The 24,616-nt window shown below is 38.3% G+C and overlaps 1 protein-coding gene across 1 annotated transcript in view; it reads left to right on the top strand.

Annotated features, from left to right (window-relative positions):
- Positions 1-14,039, top strand: part of txndc16 (thioredoxin domain containing 16) — a 65,575-nt gene extending 51,536 nt beyond the window's left edge. The window contains exon 20 of the mRNA XM_006632488.3: positions 11,902-14,039. Coding sequence (XP_006632551.3) covers positions 11,902-12,113 — 212 coding nt within the window. The 3' untranslated portion in view covers positions 12,114-14,039. The remainder of the gene's footprint in view (positions 1-11,901) is intronic.
- The last annotated feature ends 10,577 nt before the right edge of the window (positions 14,040-24,616 follow it).

The raw sequence follows: 24,616 nt of genomic DNA, 5'->3' as shown, positions 1-24,616 counted from the left end.
TGGAGGGGAGTCCCCATTACCTGTAAAGCGCTTTGAGTGGAGTGTCCAGAAAAGCGCTATATATGTGTAAGCAATTATTATTATTATTATTACTTCCACCCTGCTAACTCTGCATTTGACTCAAGAAGCATCTTGACCCACAAAAAATCATCTTCAAATAAAAATACAAAATGTTTAAAATGAGGTTAAGGTGCACATTTTCAGATTCGTATCAACAGACATAAGGCCAAAGATACGCCAGTCAAGCATGGTTTTATTGTTTTTTTACTTGATTGCTTCTTGGCTTATTAGTCTTTTATTGCATGTTCCACCTCTGTGCCATTCAATAATGGCACACATTCTGTAGGTTGCCAACCCTTGTATATGGATATGTGTATACAGTAGTCATAAGTAACCCTTCTTTTTATGATAACTTAAAGCCAGTGCATTAGTACTTTAATTTAAATAACATTGATCAACTAAAAGAAACAACTATAATAGTCATCACAAACGTATAGTTAAACTAAAGAACATGAATACCTCCTCTGCGTCCCAACCTACTGTACACTCTCTGCCTCAGTGATTATCATGCGTCAGCATAATAAAACTGTCAGAGAGCCTGTAAAGTCCTCTCCAGCCTGTCATTCCCCACAGAACCTAGTGTGTTCATTAAGGTATGAAAACAATACGACACTCAGATGCAGACGCTGGGTAGTGGGTACTACCAGTGGGCAGTGGGCAGGCAGAGGCAGAGCCTCACTCACAAACTAGATGTGTTTCTCTGTGTTAGTCTGTTGCGTAGCCACCTGTAATTTCAAAGTTGCAGTTAACAACCTTCAGCCCGGTTTCATGCTCTTCTTTCATCCAAGACCCTGTCGATCTGACCAAATTGCAAATAATTCCTGGTGTATTTTATTTTCTTCAAAAGCTTGTGGCTATTTAATTATTAAGTGTACATTACACTACACTAAATTTACCCTGTTTGTGTTATGGAATTGTAATTTTATTTTACAATTCTTTGTTTTATTAAAAATATATCAAATGTAGCAGAGTTAAAGAAATTGGTTGTATGTAAAATGGAACGAAAACAAAACATGAGGTTTATTTGCGGAGAAGTAGAAAGCTTTAATTTACAGACTTACTCTGGCCGCAGAAACAAGTTTATGTATCTCTGGAAGTTGGTACAATAACTTGTACCTGGATCCCAAAGTGCTTACGTGGGTGATTTCAGTCATGATCTGGATTAGATTGAGTGGATGATGAGACAAAAGAACTTGAAGTGAATTAAATAAACCTTTTATAAATTTGTAAAAAACAATGTAGAGATTGCCTAGCTTTGATAACCCAAGAATAATGGAGAAAGTAAACTTTAAACAGTCCACATGATCTTGCTGGCCCTGTGAGATACATCTCTTTGCCATTTGGCGGTGTTGGAGTCCTTTGATTCAAGAGCTATGGTGATCACAGATACCCTGATCACAGAATTGTATTATTCTTGTAATAATCTACATGAGAACAAGAACAGCTGTTAACTAGAGGGGGGCATTTAGTCCATCTAACTCATTTGGTGTTTCCGTAACTAATTAATCCAAGGATTTAGAAGAAGCCAGTGTAACAGCTTTGTGTGCTGCGGGGCCTGGATGAGACAGGCCTGGTCAGCTCATGACAGTGTGCAGTCCTCCCCTGTTTTGTTTATCTGCTGTGGCAGCGAACAGAAAGCAATTTCCTGAGAAGCAACCCCCCCCCTTCATTAGGGGATGAGCCAAAAAGCAGCTGCACGGGTGAAGATGAAGCGGAGGAGGAGATGTGAAAACGAAGTGTGATTTTTATATGTAGGTAGGTGGAGGTGAGATTAGGCTTTGACTTCCTCCTGAACTTTTGTTTTGAGCTCCAGTTTGTAATTAAATCTAATATCCCTTCCTGTTTAGTTTCTGTACTGTGGCATGCTTGAACTGAGAGATGTAAAAGTTCTATAATTGGTTCGTTGGCTGAACACAATTGGTATTGGACGAGCACATCTAAAGATTTCTACACTACACTTCTTGTGAAAAACAAGCAACTACTTTGGCTTTAAAAATGTTTTAGTTTAAGCACTTAACCCAGAAGCAGTAGTTTACACTGAATCTATCTCTTGGCCCAACATGAAAGATGCCTTTTAATCATTTACAGACATGTTAAGAGCACTGGTCCAGTATGTTGAGCCTTCCAATTAAATCACTCACCACGCTAATGAAAGGTGGACAGTTTGGGCCCATTCTGTCTCATCATACTGTCCACAGACCCCCAACCCCAGTCCTTCTCATTCCCTTCTGGGCTCCCTTTCTCCTTCTCTCTTCCCTGCCACGGAACAATATTCGAATCACAGCAAACAGATCCAGGGAGAGTTTTCAAGCCTGCTAACAAGCAGCAATCCATGTATACTCTTCAGTTTCCAGCAAAACACAGAGGGGAGCAATGTTCAGAATGTTGCTGTCATTATAAACATCTGTGTGCTTTCCCTTCATCAGAGTATCCCACAGTACATGTAAGCTTATAATGTTTTTTAAATTTCCCCTTGGATTTGCCAGGCTTGTACAAGTGCCTGTACTTTGCTTTGTCATTGTTTCCCAAGGTTTCCAAATTGTGCCTTATTAGACCTCTGGATGTCTTACTAAGCCTTCACTGTGCATCACTATACTTACCTCTTTTTAACTTTTGTATAAGTGTGTACACTGAATTAAGGCTTGGGTTTAGCATGTTTTTAGGTATATATCTTTATTACCAGCACTTGAAAATGGAGAAGAGGTATGAAAGTGCTCAAATTAAGCTATTAGTATAACTGGGCAGTTAAGAGCTGAGTTGGAATTAAAGGCTCCTGATACAGTGGCCATCAAGGATCAGGACTGGGAATCTGTAATCAACTGAATTAATTACCCATTTAAAGTAATAATGAAAGGGATGTTCATTCCAGAGTTACAAATTCACACCAATTCTTACACCATAATGAGTTTCCATTAATCGTACTGTACATGAAGAATCTTTGCCAGAATAAAAATAAGGTAGTCTATATTCATCTTTGTAATTCTTTTTAACAGTTAATAATTATCAGCATTATATTAAATGACAGTTAACTAATCATAAGCAAAAGTCTACTAAACACCAACATCAGGATTCCTGATAAAAGTTAGACATGCACATGTACAAGTGAAAGCATTCTGAATAAGGCCTTGAAATGTAATGGAATAGAATTATTATGAGCATGATAATAAACAAAAAGTTATGAGTATTACAAAAGTATTACTCAGGTTCATCACAGCTTAGGAAAATGTGCTTGTTTTTTTTTTATTACATTATAGTTGACCTTGAGAAAAATTACATTTAGGTGATTTGCATGTTTTTTTCTGACCAGAAAGAAAGTAAACATGTAAACTGTGTTTAAATATTTGTTCCTTGTAAACCACAGACATAACAAGTGGTATGTAATGATGTATTTTGTATTGCTGAGAAATGTGTTTTACGGTTGGATCAATGCTGATAAATGTGATGTTCCTGTAACTGAAGTTTACCAGTCCAAACAGAGCTCCAGCATTTGCACAGCAATCGGAAAACATCTGTATTTTAATTGCTGACTATTGTTAGAATAGATACTGACTACCGTTCCTGTTTATAACCTATCAACAAAAATGAGACAGCGTTTCATTTTTCTTCAGCCTGACCATTTTCTGAAGTTATTAATTTCCATATCAGACATTCCTAAACAGGGACTTTGTGCAGTTTGCTCTAATCCTTTACTGTAAACTGTACTAACAATTACAGGAATTCTATACAAAAGTGGCTTCATCTCTGTCCCTAGCGTGCTGTGCTTATTTCTGTAAATGAGATGTTAAAGATGCTCCTCAGACTTAATGCATTTTGGAAGTGTAACAACTCTGTTGTAAAAACCTTTCTAAAATGTAAGACGTGCATTAGGTTTTTTCTAATTAGGTTGCATTTGTTTTTTTTTCTAATTACTATAAGTGATAAATATTGATGCAGATTTCTCAAATGCAATGAGAGCATGCTTTAACCCGTTACCCTTACATCGAATAAACATTACAGGTCACTCAACACCATTTATAACCAGCTCCATGCATTATTCAGTCTAACAGAGAGTAGGACCTCTTCAATCAATATTCTAAAGCAGTGTAGCTAATTTATTTAGCTCCTGTAACTACGAAACGGCATTCACAGTAATCTTTTCAATGGTGATAACATTTTTTTATTGTCTTTTATTTTGACATTAGTAAAATTTAGTAAAACCTTTAAAGAATTCAGAATAATCTGTTTTTGTAGCCCCATCTATTTTTTTTCCACAAAAGGCAATCATGAGGACAAAAGAGCCCATTAAAGAACCCACACAGTTGATCACGTTGAGCTGGATTGTGTGAACATATGGACACCAGTTCTCTGCAGACTCCTAATATGTTCCTTTTCCCAAATACATGGTAGCTGTTATAGTCAGTTCAGCGTCAGCAAAACGTCTGAAACTTCTAAGATGTGATCTATATTCTCCACCTTAAATTTATTATATTAAATATTTCATTTACAGAATTTGAAAGCCAGGTTTTTACTAAACAAGGAAAGCATATATCATTTTTAAAAAGCAAATGTGATGTGGCACATCTAATTACTTAGAAGTCATCAGATCTCTTCATTTTCCCTAGCTTGGTTTCAGAATAATTATCCCACAATAGGAAGTCGTCTCCTGTTCTTAAGTGCCACTATTTTCTTAATTGTTTTTGTGGGATAGATAAAACCAGGTTTTAGTTGTTAATGTGGACTTTAATGCAATGGAATTGATTTAGCTGAATAAGCCATTCTTTTTCTTCAGGCTGTTTGTGTCTCTCTTTTTCAGTCTTGTAAAATTGTATTTTTTCAGATCAGCTTTCAAGGAAAAACATCAACATCAGTATTAATTCTTCCATGTTTCAGAGCCGGTATTTAGAAAAAAGTGGATTATGACATTTTAGTTCGTAGTTTAGAATTGAGGTGAAGACGATCACACCCAGAACTTGAACCTGCAGGAGTTAGCTCCTGTGCTTTTTTTGAGCAGAAAAGACCAGATGATCTGAAACTGAGTCACTTTGCGCAGACTCAGTGACTCCGGAGCCTGCTGGTGGGATCAGAAGTGATACTGTGAAATAAAGTTCACCCCTGTTATTTTAGCGGTTAATGACATTTGTACTTAAAAGACCATTTCTGCAAGATACACCCCCATGTTCATCATTCAGAACTTGAGTAAGCAGAACTTAAAAGGACTGTTGAGTCAGCAGGCTAATGCCAACCACCCTGCTGTTGACTTTTTGAGGTGTATGTGTGTTCTGCTTGGCCGACAAGGAAACCGAACGAACGTCTAAGCAGCTACTGCACTGCTCGTTCCTGGAAACTGTGAGATTTGTACAGTAGTGTCAGGCCTCACAGCTGTAGATTCTTATGACAAGATAAGGGGATGGAAAGGACTCGTCAGATGCCAGTCAAAGATAGCTTCCTTTCTCTGGGGTATGTGGGTTTTGCTCTGAAGATGAGCCTTGCCGTGTTTTTTTTTTACAAGAGTTAAAGCACACGTCAGTTGCACCAATTTTCTGGTGCATGAGTTCGCCAGTCACGCTCACTGTAATGGAGAAACCTCTTAAACAGTTTCTGCAGCTATAAATTGACTTTTTTTATCTTGGAAATCAAGCTCAGATTGTGATCAAAGGTGTCTGCATGCAGAGCCTAACATAACAAGAGTTCCTCTTTCAAACTTTCATGTTAACTTTGATGTATTGAGAGGGAACTTCAAGATATAGTCGAATTAAAGTTGTCTTACAATTGTTTTTTTTAATTTATTTGAGATGACGTTGTCATGATTCATTTCCTCAACTAGTCCTGTTTTATTTGAAAATGTTTTAGATTATTTTAGGCAGATCTTATAGAAGAAAACTTACAGTATTTATTGTGCAAACACTGATTATGCCTTATTAACAAGTAAGGTGCACGTAGTGTTAATCATCTGCATGTTTTTGCTGTAGTGCAACATTTTGTCCATAATACTCCATGTTTATCATTATATGTCAGCCAAACATCTGTGTTGGCATCCAAGTACAAAATTTCTGTATGTAGTATCACCCTTGTGCCACGAGAGGGAACACAAGCACTTATGTTTTACAGTTTTAAACCTGGGTGTATAGTTCAAATATATAGTTAGAATATAAAGAACAATCAGAGATTATAAATAATGATATCAGATTATAAATAAATGCATATTACTCATAATAGCATTTTGTGTCAATTTCAGTTGATCATAGAATTGGTTAGTTAAGAGACACATTTTAAGTTCAGTAATGATAACTTAAACAGTTACAGTTACACAGATTCGAAGTCTGTACCGTTGTCAGTGAATATTGTAAAAATAAGTGTTCTGGAAAGTTTGCTACTTTAGCCATCTTATTTTACACAAGAACGGAGTTTTTGAAATTTCAATCACAGAAGAAAAAGTAGGTGAGTTATTGGTTTATGTAAGACGAAGTTCAATGTCCTTTGTCAACATTTGATGTCTTCCAAGACTGTGATTGTTCACATAACATGTTTTTCAGAGGATACTCTTTGGAATTTAAGAAAAACATTGAGGTAGCCATCTTGGTTGATTCAGAAAATTAATTTTAAAAATCTGAATCCGTTTGTTCCAAAGGATGATGTCTGCAGAGTTTGGATCTTATCATCTGCATAATTTCAATCAAAGGTGGTAAGGAAGTAGAAGTTGTAGGTCAAACAAGCATCTTGGTTTGTGCAGGGAAGTCATTTTTACTTGTTTGAATTATATTGTGGGGGTGAAAACATGCTTTCAGGCAAAAACATGTTAAGGTTTGGCTGTTTTGATACATATTTTGCTTTATTTGATAAACAAGTGCTCCTGTTTTCACAAGTGAATTGTGGTGTCCCTAGGATGTGAGCTGCCTCCACTGGAGCTTAATGACTTTAATGAGTTTAATGATTGACTGCATACATTCTGAAAGTGTTACACCTGGGCAAGTCAGAGCTCACAACCCTCAGTCTCCACGGAAACTGAACATATTCGCAAGAGGGGTCAAACACCTCCCAGGGCTGTGCAGCCTCCAAATAATGGGCGCTTATTCCATCAGCTCATAAAAATTAAACCGTACTCTACCATTGATCTGGTGCTCTGTCATTGAGCTACCTTTTAACCTTGGTAGTGCTCACAGCACAATGAGCCCAGTTCTCTGAAGGACAATCAGCCCGAAGTCAGCCCGAGTATTTCTCTGTCTTTAACCTACTCTGTCTGTCAGCGCCCTGTCAGTCCAGCCAAGCACTGGACCAGTAGCAATGAACCTCACCACCTTACAACCCTGCGCAGCGGTCCAGCCTCTCTGTCCTGATCAGCCCTGATAGCTGCCCTCACCTACAGTCTCAGATCAGTCCATCCAATCTCCGCCTGCCTTCACAATTCGATCTGCTTTGGCTGTCCCCAGCTGTCTCCGTCTCACTGTCTTTTTCTGAGCCTTCAGGCTTTCTCCACTTGCTTGCTATGTCGTAACAGATGGGAAAAAAACTGTTAACAGTCTCTATCTGCTTTCTGGCTGGAAGCCTTAAAAAAAGACAGTGTTGTAGAACATTCTAGCATTTTTTTCTAATTGTTTCTTAAAGTTTCTTAATTGAAATCTCTTTCTTCCATCACTGTGGAGTGGGCACAGGTTACCATCGTAACTGGCCAAACCTCCACTCTCCTTTCAGTGTCGGTAGCCACCGACGCCAGAAAGCCTGGTCACCTGTGCATCTGTTTCCTTCACTTCACCGTCAGGTGGGCAGCCAACTTAAGGTCAGGTCATACTGTGCTCAGAGCTCTGTTAGGGCTCTGGCTCTAACTTATGCCTGGCGTACCCCGTATAATCTCTTGAATTCCCCTTGGTGCTTTGGACAGTATTTTGCTTGACTTTTCCGGCTTTGACCCCCTCCTGCATGACCACAGACTGGAAGAGCGCTGCTCGACAGCATCCCAGCAGCCTCTCCAGTTAGCGCGCATACCTCTTTCCCCACTTACTGTGATGTTCGACCAGCTCCTGGAGTACCCTGAAAAAAGCCCCCTGCTCCTGTCCTCAGGAGTGACGGGCTTAACAAACTCTTAATTAAACTAATAATTTGCTGGTTGGAACCTGGTGAAATTGTTTTGGGTTTATCAGCTGCACAGTTTTCAACCAAGTGCATTAAGAAATTTGTGAAGAAAAACATATATGCAATCATGATATAGTTAATTTTTTTTTTTTACCATTATTAATGCCTGGTTTATACAAGAGCTCTTCTTACCTTGTTGGTTTTGTACCAAATAGTGTCAAATGCTGTTTCTCATTTCCTTGATGTAATTAAATTCAAGGTTTTGTTTTCCTTTAATGAACCCCAACTGTTTTGCTGTAGGCAAACTGCCCAAAAAAGGAAAAGGGGAACTGTAGAGTTCTTTTTAAGTGTTTTTGTCATTAAAACATGACAGGAAATAATTAAAAAGATCTTTTTGTGTTTAAAAATCAATTTTCCCGTGGCTGTATTTCCTGGCGTTATGTTAGATTCTGTACAACTTTACATTCTTCTTTCAACCTTAATTTTCTCGTTCACTGAATTTTAGGTCTGGACCAGTATGAATGGACTGATCTTCTGTTGAGTCCATTTGCCTGCTTCTAGTTTAAATGCAGTTTCACATTTTTTATTTAGTTTTACATCAAAGTATACACATTTAATAAGTTTAATGCCAAGTCGTTTCCTTGGTTTTGTCTTAAAGTACTTGATTGTATCAGTTTCTCAAAGACCCACATATTTTTTCTGAGTATTTATGCAAAAATGGTTCCCAGCCCTAGCTGATTTAAACCTTCCCTTTAAAGGGAGGATGCGTCTGCCATGTGCTTCCTATACAAATGGCAGCCCTCATTGTGTTCTAAACAAGAAAAGAACTCAATGCCAATTCTCCCTGCCATTCTTTGGGGCCCCAGGGGTTTTTCAGTTTTGTTTTTCTGACGCAACGTTTATATGGAAATGGATGATGGAGTCACTTTTTTATTTCTTCCAGCATATTCTCTAATCATTAGCCTGTTTCATCTTCTTAATTTACTTCAGTATCCATTTTGTTCTGCTGATAGTACACATTCAATCTCAACCCTTTTCAATTGTCTTTTTCATATTGGCTTAGCAGCCTTTTACTCTGGTTGTGATCCTCAATTCCTCTTAAAAAGAAGGTTAAATACGTTTTTTTCCTCCCTCTTTGGAATGACTGAAAGTAAAGCCGTGTCTGAATAATACTGTTGTGTTGCTTGTGAGAACATGATTCATTATTCACTAAAAAAAACGTTTTCTTTAGAGGACAAAACAAATACTTTTATCCAGTTAAGACAATATTTTCTACAGAATCACATTTATTCTAGGTCTCCCATCGTTGTTATTTTGAAATGGAGCTGCATTGGCTGATTTTTTAAATTACCAGTACTAAATCTGTCTGTGTCTCCAGTTTTGTTTTTGGCAAACTGTGGGTCCAGATGTCAGGAACTTTTGTAAGCAAGTTCCCATGATTACCTCTGGAACCAGTAAGAACACGGAAGCAACCTATTGCCTCCTTGTATGTGCCAATGCCTTTACCCTGTTTACTGTTATTAGTGCTTTGATTGCAGCTTCTACTACTTGGATTCTGAAGCACAGGAAATTCTCAGCCTTTGAAAAAGTATAGCCACTTTTAACACTGTTGACAAAATACTATGTTTATTACAAAGTGTATGACTATATATGTATATTTTATATATAACTTTGTTGTTAATAACTTTTCAGCTTAACCCCATTGTTATTTAATAGTATACCTCAATCTCTGTTTTTTGCAAAAGGAGAAATTGACAATATGGTGACTGCAGATGTTGTTAGTTTCATTTAAGCTTCAAATATTTTCTAATATACTGCTAAAAAACATCACTGTACATTTCTGAAATCTGCAGGTTTTCTATCCACTCTGGATGAGGTCATAACGATGATTGTTGTGTATGGGCTCTAATGGAGAAAAAGTTTTAAATCACCTGTCATCTGTTCTCTGTGGTTCATGGATTTTTGTCTCAATTTAAATCTTGTAATTAAACCCTAGAAAAACTGTGTGTAATTATGAGTTATGGAATTAGGCAAACACATGGCAGATGGCAGTTAATATAGACAAGAGCAGAGTGTAACAAGATGTTATCAGAAATACAAAGAAAAGGAAATTTGTTTGAAGTAGCTACTGTACTTCTGAACCTTTGTAATCTTTAAGACAAGAGACTTAATAAACTATTAAGAATCCTCAAAGACTACCCTATAGACTTGATCGAATGGAAAATGAAACATAAACCAGAGAAAAGTATGAGGAAGTGCATTTAAAACTCAGAACAGGCCCTTTCACACAAAGGGCAGTAGATGTCTGGAACAGTCTGTCTGAATGTGATACCCTGGCTCTTCTCATTTGTAATTTTCTTATCGCATTTACAGCATGCTCTGGATTCACTGGGCTTGTTTCAGTTTCCTTGAGATGAAATGTCAGAAGTGTGCTGCCTGCTATTGATTTGGGGATTTTTTGGAAGACTGTTTCCTTTTTAAGTTCAGTAAATGGAAGTCTTTCAGCACGCCATATATTATCAAAGTTGCTTCTTTTATCTTACTTAAGGATTCTCATTCACCTTGGAGAAGTCTGGTTGTCTCTATGAATGTTAGTTCAGGAATGAATGTGTTTTTCTTTTTCGTGATACTTTGTACATGTTTTGAATATCTGATGATAGGACGACCCACAGGTACTGCTTGAGAAATTCGTGGTTTGACGATTCTCCTTTGACATTTAGTACAGTGGTTAATACTACCCAAAAGTGTAGTCCACAGAGGTCAGATGTAAAAAGCAGAAGTATATTTGTGTACTGAACCTTATTTGGATATGTTCTTCTATCTACCGTTTCATTAGTAATAATAATAATAATAAAAAACTTTATTTTATATAGTGCCTTTAAAGGTGGCTTCTCAAAGCGCTCATTAGCCTTAAACACCTTAGAATTTCACCCATTTTCTGTTTTCTTTCAATTGTGAAATGTTACAATGTTGCTGTTAGGCTCTGCTTTAACCCAGATGTTGAAGATTTTGTGTATAAATTGTCACTCAGACAATCCCCAGCACACTGCATGCTGGACAGCCTCCAGCATACCCCAGTGCTCATGGCTAAGTTTGACAACAAGGGCATTCATTGAGGGAAAGAAGAAGGACCAGCAGGCATATTACCCAGCAACTCACAACAGGCAACCCACTAAATCTAAGCAGGTGTGAGTCTGGTCAGCACCTGAATGGGAGAACTCCTGGGAAAAACTAAGGTTACTACTGGAAGAGGTGTTAGAGGGGCAAGTAGGGGGCACTCACCCTGCGGTCTGTGTGGGTCTTAATGCCCCCGTATAGTGACAGGGACACTATACTGTAAAAAGGCGCCCTCCTTTGGATGACACATAAAACCAAGGTCTTGACTCTCTGTAGTCTTTAAAAACCCCAGGTTGTCTTTCAAAAAGAGAAAAGGTGTAACCCCGATGTCCTGGCCAAATTTCCCATTGGCCATTACCAATCATGCCCTCCTAATAATCCCCATCTATGAATTGACTTCAATCACTCTGTTCTCCTCCCCACTGATAGTTGATGTGTGGTGAGCTATCTATGTGCGCACTATGGCTGTCGTCGCATCATCCAGGTGGGGCTACATATTGGTGGTGGTGGAGGGGAGTCCCCATTACCTGTAAAGTGCTTTGAGTGGAGTGTCCAGAAAAGTGCTATATAAATGAAAGGAATTGTTGTTATTCTTATAGTGTTGATATGCAAAACCTTTGTGGTGCTAACCATGGGTAAGGAAAAAGTATTTGAAATGTCTTCATTTCTATTCTACAGGGGTCATAGCAGATGAGAAGTGGGCCCCCCCTGTGCCCTTCTATGACTTTCTGGCGATCATGGACAAGGAGGTGCCAGGTTTTGCAACTCAGAGGACCCCCAAATCAAAGGACATGTTTCAAGAGGTGGAGGAGAAAGATTTGGAGGGCGAAGTGGGACCTTCCCCACCCCAGTCAGGTAGTACAGCTCCACACCCGCACACTGAGCTCTGAACAGCACTACTGCTGTTGGGACAGGAAACTGGGCCATTACACAGACTTGTTAGATTTTATGTGGTTGACAGCCCTCTTGATGCTAGTCTGCTGGCCTGGGTTTTTTTGTGATGTTTGTCCAACAAGCTCAGGCACATTGTTTGTCAGAGAATGATGTGTTCTTTTCCAACTATGCTGTATGAAAAAAATATTTTCGAAGTCATAGAACATAAAAATGCCCTTGGAAATCTGCATTGCGTTAAAAAGTTTAAAGTGTATATTCTTCGGGCTTTGTCAAGAATTATGGAACTGTGACATAAATGCTGACATCTCTCAGTACCCTAACAAACCAAACTTTTCCATTTTTAAATCCAAAAATTATGATAGAGTTTGAATCTGGAATGTTGCTTTCTTTGAATGAGTGTATACACAACACCTGAGCACAAAACCAATTTTGTATTTCTCACTACCACTGTAAATTCTGTGTATGCTGCTGTATTTGCTCATGTGAGTATATTTTTGCACAGCTAAAATGGATTTGGTGAAGTATGCCAATATCTTGGAATAGTGGGTTCTACTTGCGTTATTTATGACAATTTTATATACATAATAATATTTAAAAGTACCAGTTGATGAAAGTATTTTGCATGTTCTTATAAAATGTTGTCATTTTTGCCCATGTATTTCAATTGGGTTATTGTTAATTGCAAAAGGTTAAACTCTTATTTGTTATGCCCAGGTAACCAGAGATCAAACATCTCTTGTGGCTGTTCAGACTTGCTTGGGCCGTCTATCTCAACCACATTCCTCCATTATATACTGTACAGTATATGCATTATATATATGGAGGATATATATAATCAGTGCTCTGCCACTGATCCGGAGCTCTGTCATTGAGCTTTCTTTTGACCTGGGTACTGCTCTTAGCATTACTAACCTGTGTGTCAGAAAGACACTCAGGCAAAGCAGGTTCGGGAGAGATGGGGAATCTTTCAGGCAGGATTCAGACTATCTGCACCCTGTTGTTTTTGTCGAGCACCGGATCAGTGGCAAGTTTTTAAACTTCCAGTCTGTAATCCTACAAGGCGGGCAGCCACGCTGGCTGGATCTGCCCTGAGAGCTGACTTTGCCTTCTTTCAAGGATCAGTTCCATCTGCAGCCGGTACCTGGCCAATTTCTCTGGTGTTCAGGTAGTAATGTCAGCAAGCGTGCATCTTCAGGTTAGAATGGACAGCCTGTTTCATTCTGATCTCGAAGGCACAAGCAGACATTGAGCTTTCAGAGACAAAACTAAAACCTTTAATTTAGCTATCATTAGCGGAACAATGTCTCTGGTATCACTTACATTTTGAAATAAAGCTATTAGATATTAACGGTAATAGACTTTCTCCACATGTTAACTTGGCCCTGGCCTTCACAGTTGAAGGCTAAAATATATGTCTTGAAAAGCACACAGCTGGATATATTTACTATTAAAACCACAATTACTGTACGTAAACACAACCAGGTAAAATTCCCTGAGCAGTACTTACTCATAAGCACATCCAGTCTTTAAAATCATACTTGTTTAAATCAATAACTGAATGTGACAGAAGGCTTGTGGTAAATGACATGTTGTATAAATCACATTCTTGACATTTCATGCTCTAATGTATATATCACAAAAAAGAAACGCACAGACCCCTCTGCTTATTATTTTGTTTTTTTCTGCTGCATTAAGTAAAAGCAGCCAAACTGTCATGAATATTTTCTTGTAACAGTATTTTGTGCTGTTCTTTTTTACTTTTCAGCATTAAATTAACCTCTGCTTATTCTATATTGGCCAACTATGGCATATTCTGGCATTTTGAAATAAAAATATAACTCCTCATTGAATTTGCTTTCCTTACCTGGGAATTAAATTTCGATTTTTATACCTGATTAATTAATAAATATCCTTTTTTATAATCTTGGCATGACTTTTTTATTTTTATTGTATTAACAGGAACATTAACTGTTGTATATGTGGTTTTCCAGGGGATTCTATGGAATTAATGACATCAAGTGATTTATATGAGTCACATGAGTCATATGAGCAGACAGGGTATTTGCAGGCTGTGTATTAATACAATTGAGTTTACAATAGCAGATCTGAAAATCATTCACTATACAACATAACCCATACAACATTTAGAGATTTGTCCTTTTGCCTAATTTGGCCTGATTCTATTTACAGAAACTGACCTGTGCTACTTTGAAAAGCAGGAAATTCACAAGTGACTGGAAATCTGATTAATGTGACTACAGTTTGATAGACAATACCCAGAAGTAGTCTGTTCATTTTTAAATATATTAATTCTTGGACTCCCGACACAGGAGTGGTGCTAAGACATTTTTAAGTCACCTAGGAGAATTGAAGTCAAGGTTTATATATGAATCATTGCTTTACACCAGCTACTTTTAGTAATAGTTGAGTGATTAGGCTGTTTCCACCACAGTAGTTTTATTTTATTATGTGAGACATCATGACAGAAACAAGGCAGGATAGACAGATCTTGAATAGTTTCTGTTTCCTGACAGACTGTCTATAGAGGCCTACATGTACAGTAAGTGCTTTGTAGGTGCCATCTTTAAGTGCATCTACTGTACAGTATTGTTAGCAAGTTTAAAAACACAGAGTACAGGGAGGATGGAGAGAACAATATCATAAATGGTTTTCTATGATCCCTGGATTCATTAATTACCTAATATTTAAAAAAGTGCCACATAATTTCAACTTCAGCAATAAAATGAAAGGAAAAGGAAACACTTTGGAAAAATATGAAAATGCAATTTGAAGCAGTGGATTGCACAGAATTAAAAGCTATTGTATAAAACATTTTAAGACAGGATTTGAAAGTGTTGACTAACTTCCAAGAACACATATGGGGTGAGAGATCATTTCACAGCACTGGAGAAACAGAATTTCCCTAAGGCCCAGTTTTAGAATCTGGAAGATGGCCGAAGCTCAAAAAGTACGAACAATATGTGGGCAGAGAGTCTGCTGATGTAGTCAGAAGCCAAACTATAAAAGCGCTTAAAAATGAGCAGCAGGGCAGCATAGTGGCGCAGTGGTTAGCATTACTGCCTTGCAATTCAGGGGCCTTGGGTTCAATTCTAGGGGTGATATCTGCATGGGGTTTGTATGTTCTCCCCAAGTTTAAATTGAACAATAAAAATATGAATTGTTAGTGACTCATGAAATTAGGGGCAGTTATAAATCATATGCAGTGTAATATGAAGCAGTGGCCTAAATTACCGACAAACCTAAAATGATCACATTTATATTGAAGCAAAAATACAGTGCAAGATATAGAGATATCACTATATAGCTGTAGCGGACATAGCAAAAAATCTTAATTAATTCATACAATGCAAAGGGCAGTGTGAGACCACATTGTAAATTTCAGTGTTGTACTCACTGTGTTTGTGTGGGTTTCCTCCCACATTCCAAAGACATACTGGTAGGTTAAGTGGCTTCTGGCGGTGTTGGTGTGAGTGTGTGCATGTTTGTGTCTGTGTGCCCCCTGCGATGGGCTGGCTGCCTGTCCAGAATGTATCCTGCCTTGCGCCCATTGCTTGCTGGAACCCTGTGTTGGAGAAAGCAGTGAGAAAAGGGATGGATGTAGGAGCAGCTGTATTTTACATTTTATTACTTACGAAGGCAGGGAAAGGATGCAACAGATTGAGACATGAATGGTTATGAGCAATTAAAAAACATGATCAAATAGTCACCTTCACGACACTGTGAACAAAAGGTTCAGTATTGCATAACTAAACAAGCGTGCTGCTTAAGTTACCCAAACTATTATAAATTGCTTTAATTAAAAAGATTTAGGTGTTTATTTGAACCTATCATTTACTTCTACTAGGCGATGCGAGGAAGCAATTAAAAAGACAAAATTTCAGGAAATTTAGTTTAAAGAATAGAATTTAGAATGAAGGATGTTATGTTAAAACTGTTCAATGTGTGGTAAGGCTTCATTTAGAAAACAATTTTGTGTTCCAACTGGTTAACAGTTTTGCTCACCACATTATAGATACCATATTGTGTCTCTGGAAAGTGCCCTTAGAAGATCCAACCAGAAACATTGTAACTAAATTGAATTCCCTACACTGACAAACTGAAGAACCAAGATCTTTTTAGTCTTGAAAACAGAAGATTATGAGGACAAGTATTGAAACAAGTGTTCAAAAAGAGGTTATTGACAAAGTCGGAGTAGCGAAAACTTCTTCAGAATTGACCAAGAAACACAAACGGGGACACAGATAGAAACTATATGGGAATGCGTTTAAATTTGAGAACAGGAGGCACTTCTTTACCCAGGAGGTCATGGAGTAGGAAGCAGTCTACCCAGCCATGTTGTTGGAGCTGATACCCTGGGCTCTTTCAAGAAATGAAAGATCAGATCCTTGCGTCAATTAACTACAAAAGTCTCACTTTTGTAACAATATCCACGTACCTGAAGTTGATATTTTTGGCAACGTGCTTTGGCCTCTACAGCTGTCCAGTTCTCCTAGTGTAAAAGGAAAACATATTTACACATTATATTATTGCTTTACAAAATATATTGTGGAAAACGATGATAGTTCAAGGATGCAGAAATGCTTTTTTATTCTGTGACCCGTTTTACCAATGTTTTAAGGTTTCTTGTGTACACATATACTATATATGATTAAGTTACTATCTCTTCCGAGTAGAAAAAAGAGTAGCAAAAAATAAATGTAATTGAAACTTGATTCATTTTAGTCCCAAACATCACTTGTACATTACTACTGTTGTGTCATATTTATAAAGCTACCAGAAAGAAATATAGTTCTGAAGCAGGATTTTTGGTTGGCAAGGGAAGGGTGTGGAGTCCATGATTAAAGATGCAGGCAGATTCTCAGGCTGCTTTCCAGATTATGAGCCAATTCAGTATTTGTCAGTGAGAGGAGAGGTTGAGGGCTGAGAGGGAAGGTAGGGTTAGAAGTGAGACAGTATAGAATGAGTCAGCTTTGCATTCTCGTTGATTCATGTTCATGGTCATGTTCAGGTTCTATTCTGGAAATTATCACTCTGTATGTAATTAGTAATACCTACAGTTCTTCAAGGAAGTCCAATCTCAATTGAAGCCTTGAGTTTTTATCAGCTGTGAATATGAAGGTGGCCTCAACAGTAATGTATGGCAGTGAGGCATGACTGTCTCTTTTTATCTGTTGATATTGTGATGGAAATACCCACATTCAGATGTTACAGAGACTGCAAGTGATCTATGCACAGGATGTTACTATAGTATGCTGTTGGTAACAGAGCACTTGGTTTTCTGCCTGTTTTCTCAGGGCACTCATCAGATCTTATTTCAGTTGGTATATATCCAAAACTTGCGGGAATTTTTGGAATAGTCCAAACTCTCTTGTGCGTTGTGCACCGACAACAGGAAAGCTGTTTTGAATCATCCTGTAACACAAATATCTCTTTGCCTGTGCCATCTGGATGCTAAGCTTTCAAGGTCCCAGTCTGCAACATGTGCTGTTTTCCTGCAGCCAGACCTACCCCTTCCACCCCCTGCTCCTACCATGGGAAAATGGAGGAATCTCAAAACGCTGGGAGAGGAGGAGAGTGGTTACAGCTGAAACACATGCACTCCTGTTTGAATTTGGCGATTGCTTTTTTGAGGTGGGACAGAGTGTGACACCGTCATTCTTTCAGAGACTACTGTTGGAAACTGTTCATGTGTGTCCTGTCCAGTAATGTTCAATCAGAACATTGTCAGCCAAGGAGGCTGTGCAGTTTGCGGTTATTGGACACCTGGATATTTTTTTTTTACAGAGCTTTACGACCAAAGTTTGGGATGACCAACTGTTGCGTTCAGTTCTCTTCAGCTTTCCTAAATCATGGTTATTTCTTATGTCATTTCCCCAGCGTGAAAAAAAAAAACTATAAATACTATTCGGAAGCCTTTTTTCCTTCGCTTTTGTGTCCCTCTTCTTACCCCCACCTCCACCTCAGTCAACCAGTTTTATTCTTGGGAACAAGTAAAGGTTTATTCCATGCGGAAAAGAGAAGAAAAAAGAAACACAATGTTTCGGCTGTGGGGCCTTCTGCGGGTGTCGATGTTATTTTTATTTAGCACCTTTCAATCTAGAGCATTCTCAAGGCACTTTCTATGAATTTAGGGGCGGAGCGGTGGCTCTGTGGCTAAGGATCTGTTCCTGTGGCTGGAAGGTTGCCGGTACAATCCTGTGGCTGGCAGAGGAATCCTACTCCGTTGGGCCCCTGAGCAAGGCCCTTAACCCCAGCTGCTCCAGGGGCGTATAAATGGCTGACCCTGCGCTCTGACCCCAAGCTTCTCTCTCCCCGTCTGTGTATCTGTGTGTCTCGTGGAGAGCAAGCTGGGGTATGTGGAAAGACAAATTCCTAAGAAATTGTATATGGCTAATAAAGTGATCTTATCTTTAATTACACATAAGTTTCATGATAAGTACTGTAAACCAAAAAATACAATAAACCAAAAAAACATGTCATAAATTTCAAACTAAAAGAAAGAGATTATGAATTGAAGGCCATCAAAAACAAGTAAGTTTTGAAGTGAGATTTAAAAATCAAAACCACCCATAGTTCACTCCTCCCTCTGCAGGGGGTCCCAGACTCCTATGACCAGGAGGTCGACCCTCAATCAGGTGGGTTAAGCAAACTTTACTTTGACTAAACACTCAACGAATGTTTTAATTTAATATTTTATTTAATTATTGGGTATTGTTTATCCCCACGAAAAAATGTTTAACAGGAAAGCTGAAAAAAGCATTTCAAAATTTCTATGTTCTTAGTGTATTGGAGGTTAACATCTTACTTTGATATTCAGTGCTTTGAAATTTTGGGAAAGTGCTCTGAAGTCACATTACTCTTTCAGCTAATACAACTGTAACATTGGAGTTACTTTTTGCTGAGAAAGTATTCCTAGCAGGGAGGAGACTGGGTAGAATGCTTGTGTTAACTAGAACTGGCTCTGTGAAAGGTATGTATGATTTCATCATTTTTTCAAATCATTTACATACAGGAGATGTTAATGTACTGATAAAAAATGTAAACCAGATGTCTGGTGTCTTGAGTACTGAAATGTTTCCATGCAGCATTTTTGTTTCTCTGAAAAAATTTAGTCTTTTTAGAAACATAAATAAACCATAAACTTTACAAATTATAAATATGACTGTTTGCTATTCTGAAAAGTGGCAATTAATATAAGGATTTAGAAGACAGCTCTGAAGATAGTTTTCCAAGATCATTTGTACTTGGGGTTTTTAGATGTTTTAAAAACTGGAAGACAAACCTAAATATTTGTGTCTTACATCTACAAACCCTGCAACCACACACAAGAAGAGTCAGGTAGTTTCAACGAAAAAACTATATAGCTGGGTGTTTAGAGAAACCAATGTATTTATCATGCAAGTATCCTATGTTTATATTTCAGATCTCCAGTTGTACAACTGCCATCACATAAATGTTCTCTAGTGTTTTCTGAAAGAGAAGACAGTTATCTGTTCAGGGATAAGGAAAGTGTCTTTAATGTGATAATGTTGTGATGGAAATGGGTTTTGCATATCTGTCATCCAACATGTGAGTGATTTTCACTTTGTTTTAATCTGTGAGTATTCATAATTTAAAGTAGAGTGAGTGATTTCTCAATCTGCAAGAGACGTCACTATTTTTCTGTCTTTGTGCTCAAGTTCGTCATTACATCTTTTTTTCATTTGATATGCATCTGAGACTTCTGGTAATTTTTAAGAACAGTTGAAACTGCCTTATATGTTATAAATAGACAGGAAAGCTGAAGCCTGCAATGTTCTGCTGAATCCAGCTTTGTTTCAGCAATAGTCTGATAATCATGGATTAATCGCATTTTCTTTGTAAGAAGGAAGGGATCCCATCACACAGACACATTAACATAGTACTTCAGGGGTTATTATGACATATAATGCCCGTCTTAAAAAATGCAGCAGAGTGAAATTATGTGTGCTGCAGTAAAGGATAGTTTAATCACAAATTCTGGCAATCTATCTGTCTGGAAATTCATACCTAATAAAATTTCCTCTCACCATTAAAGGGGAACTGCAATGCTGTTTTTATACTGCATTTCGGTTTTCGAAGGGATCGGCATTGATGAGTGCGTTCCAACCACAATAAAAGTAAAATGCACACAGTGATGTGCAAAACCTCCAATTTCCATCTCAAAATAGATAGTTCCAGGTATGTGCAGCACCGTATTGCTGCCATTGTCTGCAATTCAACAAGACAACAAGGCTTCTGGTGATGTGAAAAGGATGAATTACATTGTAAACAAGCAGGCTTATGAATACATCTCTTTTAATGCAATAGAAATATTGCTCTCGATTTTAAGATGCTTTTATAGACGAGAACTACTTACTTTTTAACTCTGCATGCAGAACACGTTGGAACAGTTCTGTGGTGAAATCACTACTGTATAACCCATACTTATTCACTTGTATTTACATTTGTCCATGCTGTGACTACAGGTATGTCGACCATATGGTACTTTCACAAAGTTCATAATTTTGTGCTTAATTCTGAATTTGTAAAATTTTGCGATGCCGTCAATCAATTTATTTTGTTACCGAAATTTGATCACAGTCCTGAGAAATTGGGACTGCAATTCCCCTTTAAGGTATTACATTTCCTGTATAGGATTTGAACTTCTTTGCTATCAGCTGATGGCCAGCCACATCTCACCTAGGCTATAACACTTGAAGTCAAGGTCAGGTTCTTTATCAGCTCATTCCCTCTTGCTTTTTTAAAGTTCCAGAAGAACGATTGAGCCTCACCTAAATGCGGGTACTGATAAATAGCTTTAGGAGGGAGATAACAAAAATATAAGAAAGTATTTCCAAAATCAACCGTCTGGCTGGAATGGTATTTTTTTGGAAGGGGCTTCGAAGCACTTGACTGCCCCCTTGAGTCACTCTCACGTGCCCTCAGTCGCCTGCAAACCACAAGAATCTCTCACTCCATTTCACTGCTCCATCTCAAATTAAATTGATAAAAATTAATTGCTCTTGAATACCAATAGCTCCTTGATTGTACAGATAAAGTCCTATCAAATCGACCTATGTACTTTTGCTGATGCAAATGAAAATAAAAGTAGTTACTAAGAGATTAGCCTTACTGTGTGGCCGTGGATACTTGGTGTGTGTCTGAACATGATTCTTGCCTCTGCTGAAAGATCTTATCAACCTGACACATACCGGGGGTGTTGCTGGCATAACACCTAAAGGAGTGCTATAAAAGATATGATGAGAATTTCTGTGTGAAAGTTGAGACATTTTTTGCTTTCTTGTCAATCATCCAGGAACTTGAATTTTAACACCTTTACAGCTCTCTACATTGAGAAGTAGTACACAGCAGAAATGAATCATCTTAATTGGAACACAAAACAGTGTGTAATTCACTTGTCTTGGGTCTTCTTTTTGCTTGTAATTGTTCCTAAATGTTTCTCAGAAGACTCCGAGCTAATAGCAAACTGATATATTTAATGGGACCACAACATGGGTGGGGAAAATAAAGAATTTTGTTTTCTGAATTCAAAGTCTTTTTGATTTTCTATCAGTGTTTACAGATGGAAGATTTAAAGACAATTAGATAGCATTAGATTTTGCAGTAGTAATGTGCAGGAAAGCACAGAGTGGATGTGAGCAAACAGTAAAATGTTTTCTTTTTTCCCATGAGCAACATTTACTTCATAAATAGGTCATTCCTGTCCTTTAGTGAAATAAAACTTCTGTGGCATCTTAGTGTGTCACAAAACTAATGTACTATTACTCATGGCACTCATTTAAAGGGCACAGGCATATCAGAGTAAACCCTACTTTAGAACAGTCAGCCTGGAGGATTCTGCTAACTAAGGGGTGATAGATATCAGTTGTGCTTTAATTTAACTTTTAATTTAACAAAATGAGAAATTTAGAAAGAAATTTAAACTTTATAGTTCTGTGTATGGAGGTGTATTATTACAATTTAGAGAGCTTAGTTTATTGATGCTCAAAATCATACAGTACTGTAAATTGCTATATTGTTTGTTGGAGTTAATGGTAATTTTAGCTTAATCTGGTAATCAAGATAAAACTATAATGCAGTAATTTTTGTAAGGGTAGTAATATCTACTGTAATAACTGAAGTCAGTGCTTTTTGTGTTTTTTTTTATTTCCTTCCTGGAATATGTCATGCTCTGTTTCAGATTTCATAAGACATTGTAGGATTGCACAGGTCAACTGCAGTTCAATGAAAATGTCCTGAGAAGAAGTTCACTGCTAAAATGAGAAAAGTTTGTAGATGTACTTCTGGGTGGTTTATCAGTCAAGTGATCAGCCAGACCACATGTAGAGTAGCAAATCGCTCCTAACAGGTAAATTTGCCTGAAATGGACAAAACCACAAAACAGCAGGTTTTAGCAACCTAAAGGGAGGTTCAAACACAAAATGTGCACTGATTGCCAATGACACATGTTTTCAGAATTTTCAGAATTTCAAACCCCATGAAGCACCAGCATGACTCTTGGATTAAACATGATGTAACACGTAACATTTCAGGTCATATCTCTTTATCTCTGGGAGAGGAAAAATAAATGTTTGAAAAACCTTGATAATAACTGGGTTGAGAAGAAAAAGAACTGCATTAATGATCGGGATTTCCACAAGCTTGTATTCTGAGATCACATGCTAAACATGTTAAATAGAGTTTAGAACGAAAGTCAGGGGGTGGCAGCAACAGCCAAGTCCAATCAGACTCAGCTGTCAGTAATTCGCAATCACTCCTGAGCTCTGTTAAGTTGGCCCCCCTACAAACAGTAGAAATGATTAAACCCCCCTCATTTGTTAGTGCTGCGTTTGTGTCGGTTTTTGCTATTGAAAGTAGTGTTTGTGCAGCTTTCGTTTCCACGAAAATATAGCGCCTTGTTTTTTCGGGGTCGTGACATCACAACGTTGTAGGGGAACCAAACAGGTCCCATTAGTTAGTGCTGCATTTGCAATTATTTGCTAGTGTTTAAAACTACACCCACAACTCCTCTGATTAGGGTATGATATTCGTGACAAATTTAATTTTCCTGCTCACACAAATGCACAGAAGACACTATTAAATGCAAAATCCACCGCCGCGAACCCACCCAATCAAACAGAGAAACAAAACTGCAGAATTGTTATCCTCGCACCCATAACAGAGCGCTTGAACTCGGCAGATGGGGTCACTGGAGGTCAAGGTCGCCGTGCATGGTCACGTGATCACCCAGAAAACAGGGCGCTATATCTCAGAAACAAAAACAGCACAAACGCTACTTTCAACAACACAAACCGGCACAAACGCAGCACTAACAAATGAGATTGGTCCGGTTCTCCTGAGACATTGTAGGGAGGCTGAGTGACATTACGACCCTGATAAAACAAGGCGGTATATCTCAGAAACGAAAGCTGCACAAATGCTACTTTCAACAGCACAAATGCAGCACTAACGAATTTCATCGTTTGTGCTGTTTGTAGAGGGACCAACTTCACGGAGCTTCACCTCTGATGTCATTTCCCCACCTAAAACATTATAAACACCATTTGTGATCCCCTTCTATCTCTCACATGCATCTTTTGCATCCCGTCTCCACCCTATCTCCATCTTTGCAGCTGCCCCTCACTCATCACTGTATGTGGGTCCCAGCCTCCTCGTCCTATGGCCAAGACTTTAGCCCTCAGCCAAGTGAGTTAAGCCAGATTTGGACTACAGCACTAAATAATCGTTTCAATACACTTACACTACTTCTTGAGTGCCGCTGTTCCTAGTGAATGCTATATACTGTGAGTATTAAATACCATATGGAATGCATAACGTCTTGTTTGTTGTGAATATAATGTTTGAAATAGATATCATTGGGAAGTTTTTTTACAAACAGCAAAATTACAGAGAACCCCCTGGTGAATCAACTCCTACAGTGGCACACCATGTAGGGCCTGAGACTGATGATCGGGAACCATCCTCAGATTTCCTATTGGAAAAACTGGCAGCATGTGCTATCCCACACTTCTTTACCCTCATCACAAACTCAGCTGAAGGCAGTCTAGCTCGGAGAATGGAAAGGAATTAGCCTGCACAGAGTTCAAAGTCTTATGGAACTCAGGCACAGTCTTGTTTGAGGTGTTCTTGCCGATAATTGGGAAGACTTTTGGCAGAGTAGAATCAGCAGTTTTGTGCTTCATGCCCTCTATGTTGGGCCGCGGCCACCTGCAGTGCACTGCTGTGGAAGGTGTGACAGCCTGCAATCCAAACGTAGGGTTTGGGCTTCTCCGTGGGATTCTGCGGAAAGCTGAAAGAGAAGGTGTGCATGTGAACTGACTATTTGGTGCAGGGCTGCCCAGGACAGCACCACAGGAGGATCAGTGCATTTCTTCCTGACTGCATTACAATCTCATAGATTCCTGCCAAGCACACAGGTGAAGCCCACCCAGCCTATAATAATAATAATTCATAATTG

The sequence above is a fragment of the Lepisosteus oculatus genome, chromosome 8, assembly GCF_040954835.1.
Source record: "Lepisosteus oculatus isolate fLepOcu1 chromosome 8, fLepOcu1.hap2, whole genome shotgun sequence".
Lineage (NCBI taxonomy): Eukaryota > Metazoa > Chordata > Actinopteri > Semionotiformes > Lepisosteidae > Lepisosteus > Lepisosteus oculatus.
This window is presented reverse-complemented; position numbering and strand designations above follow the sequence as displayed.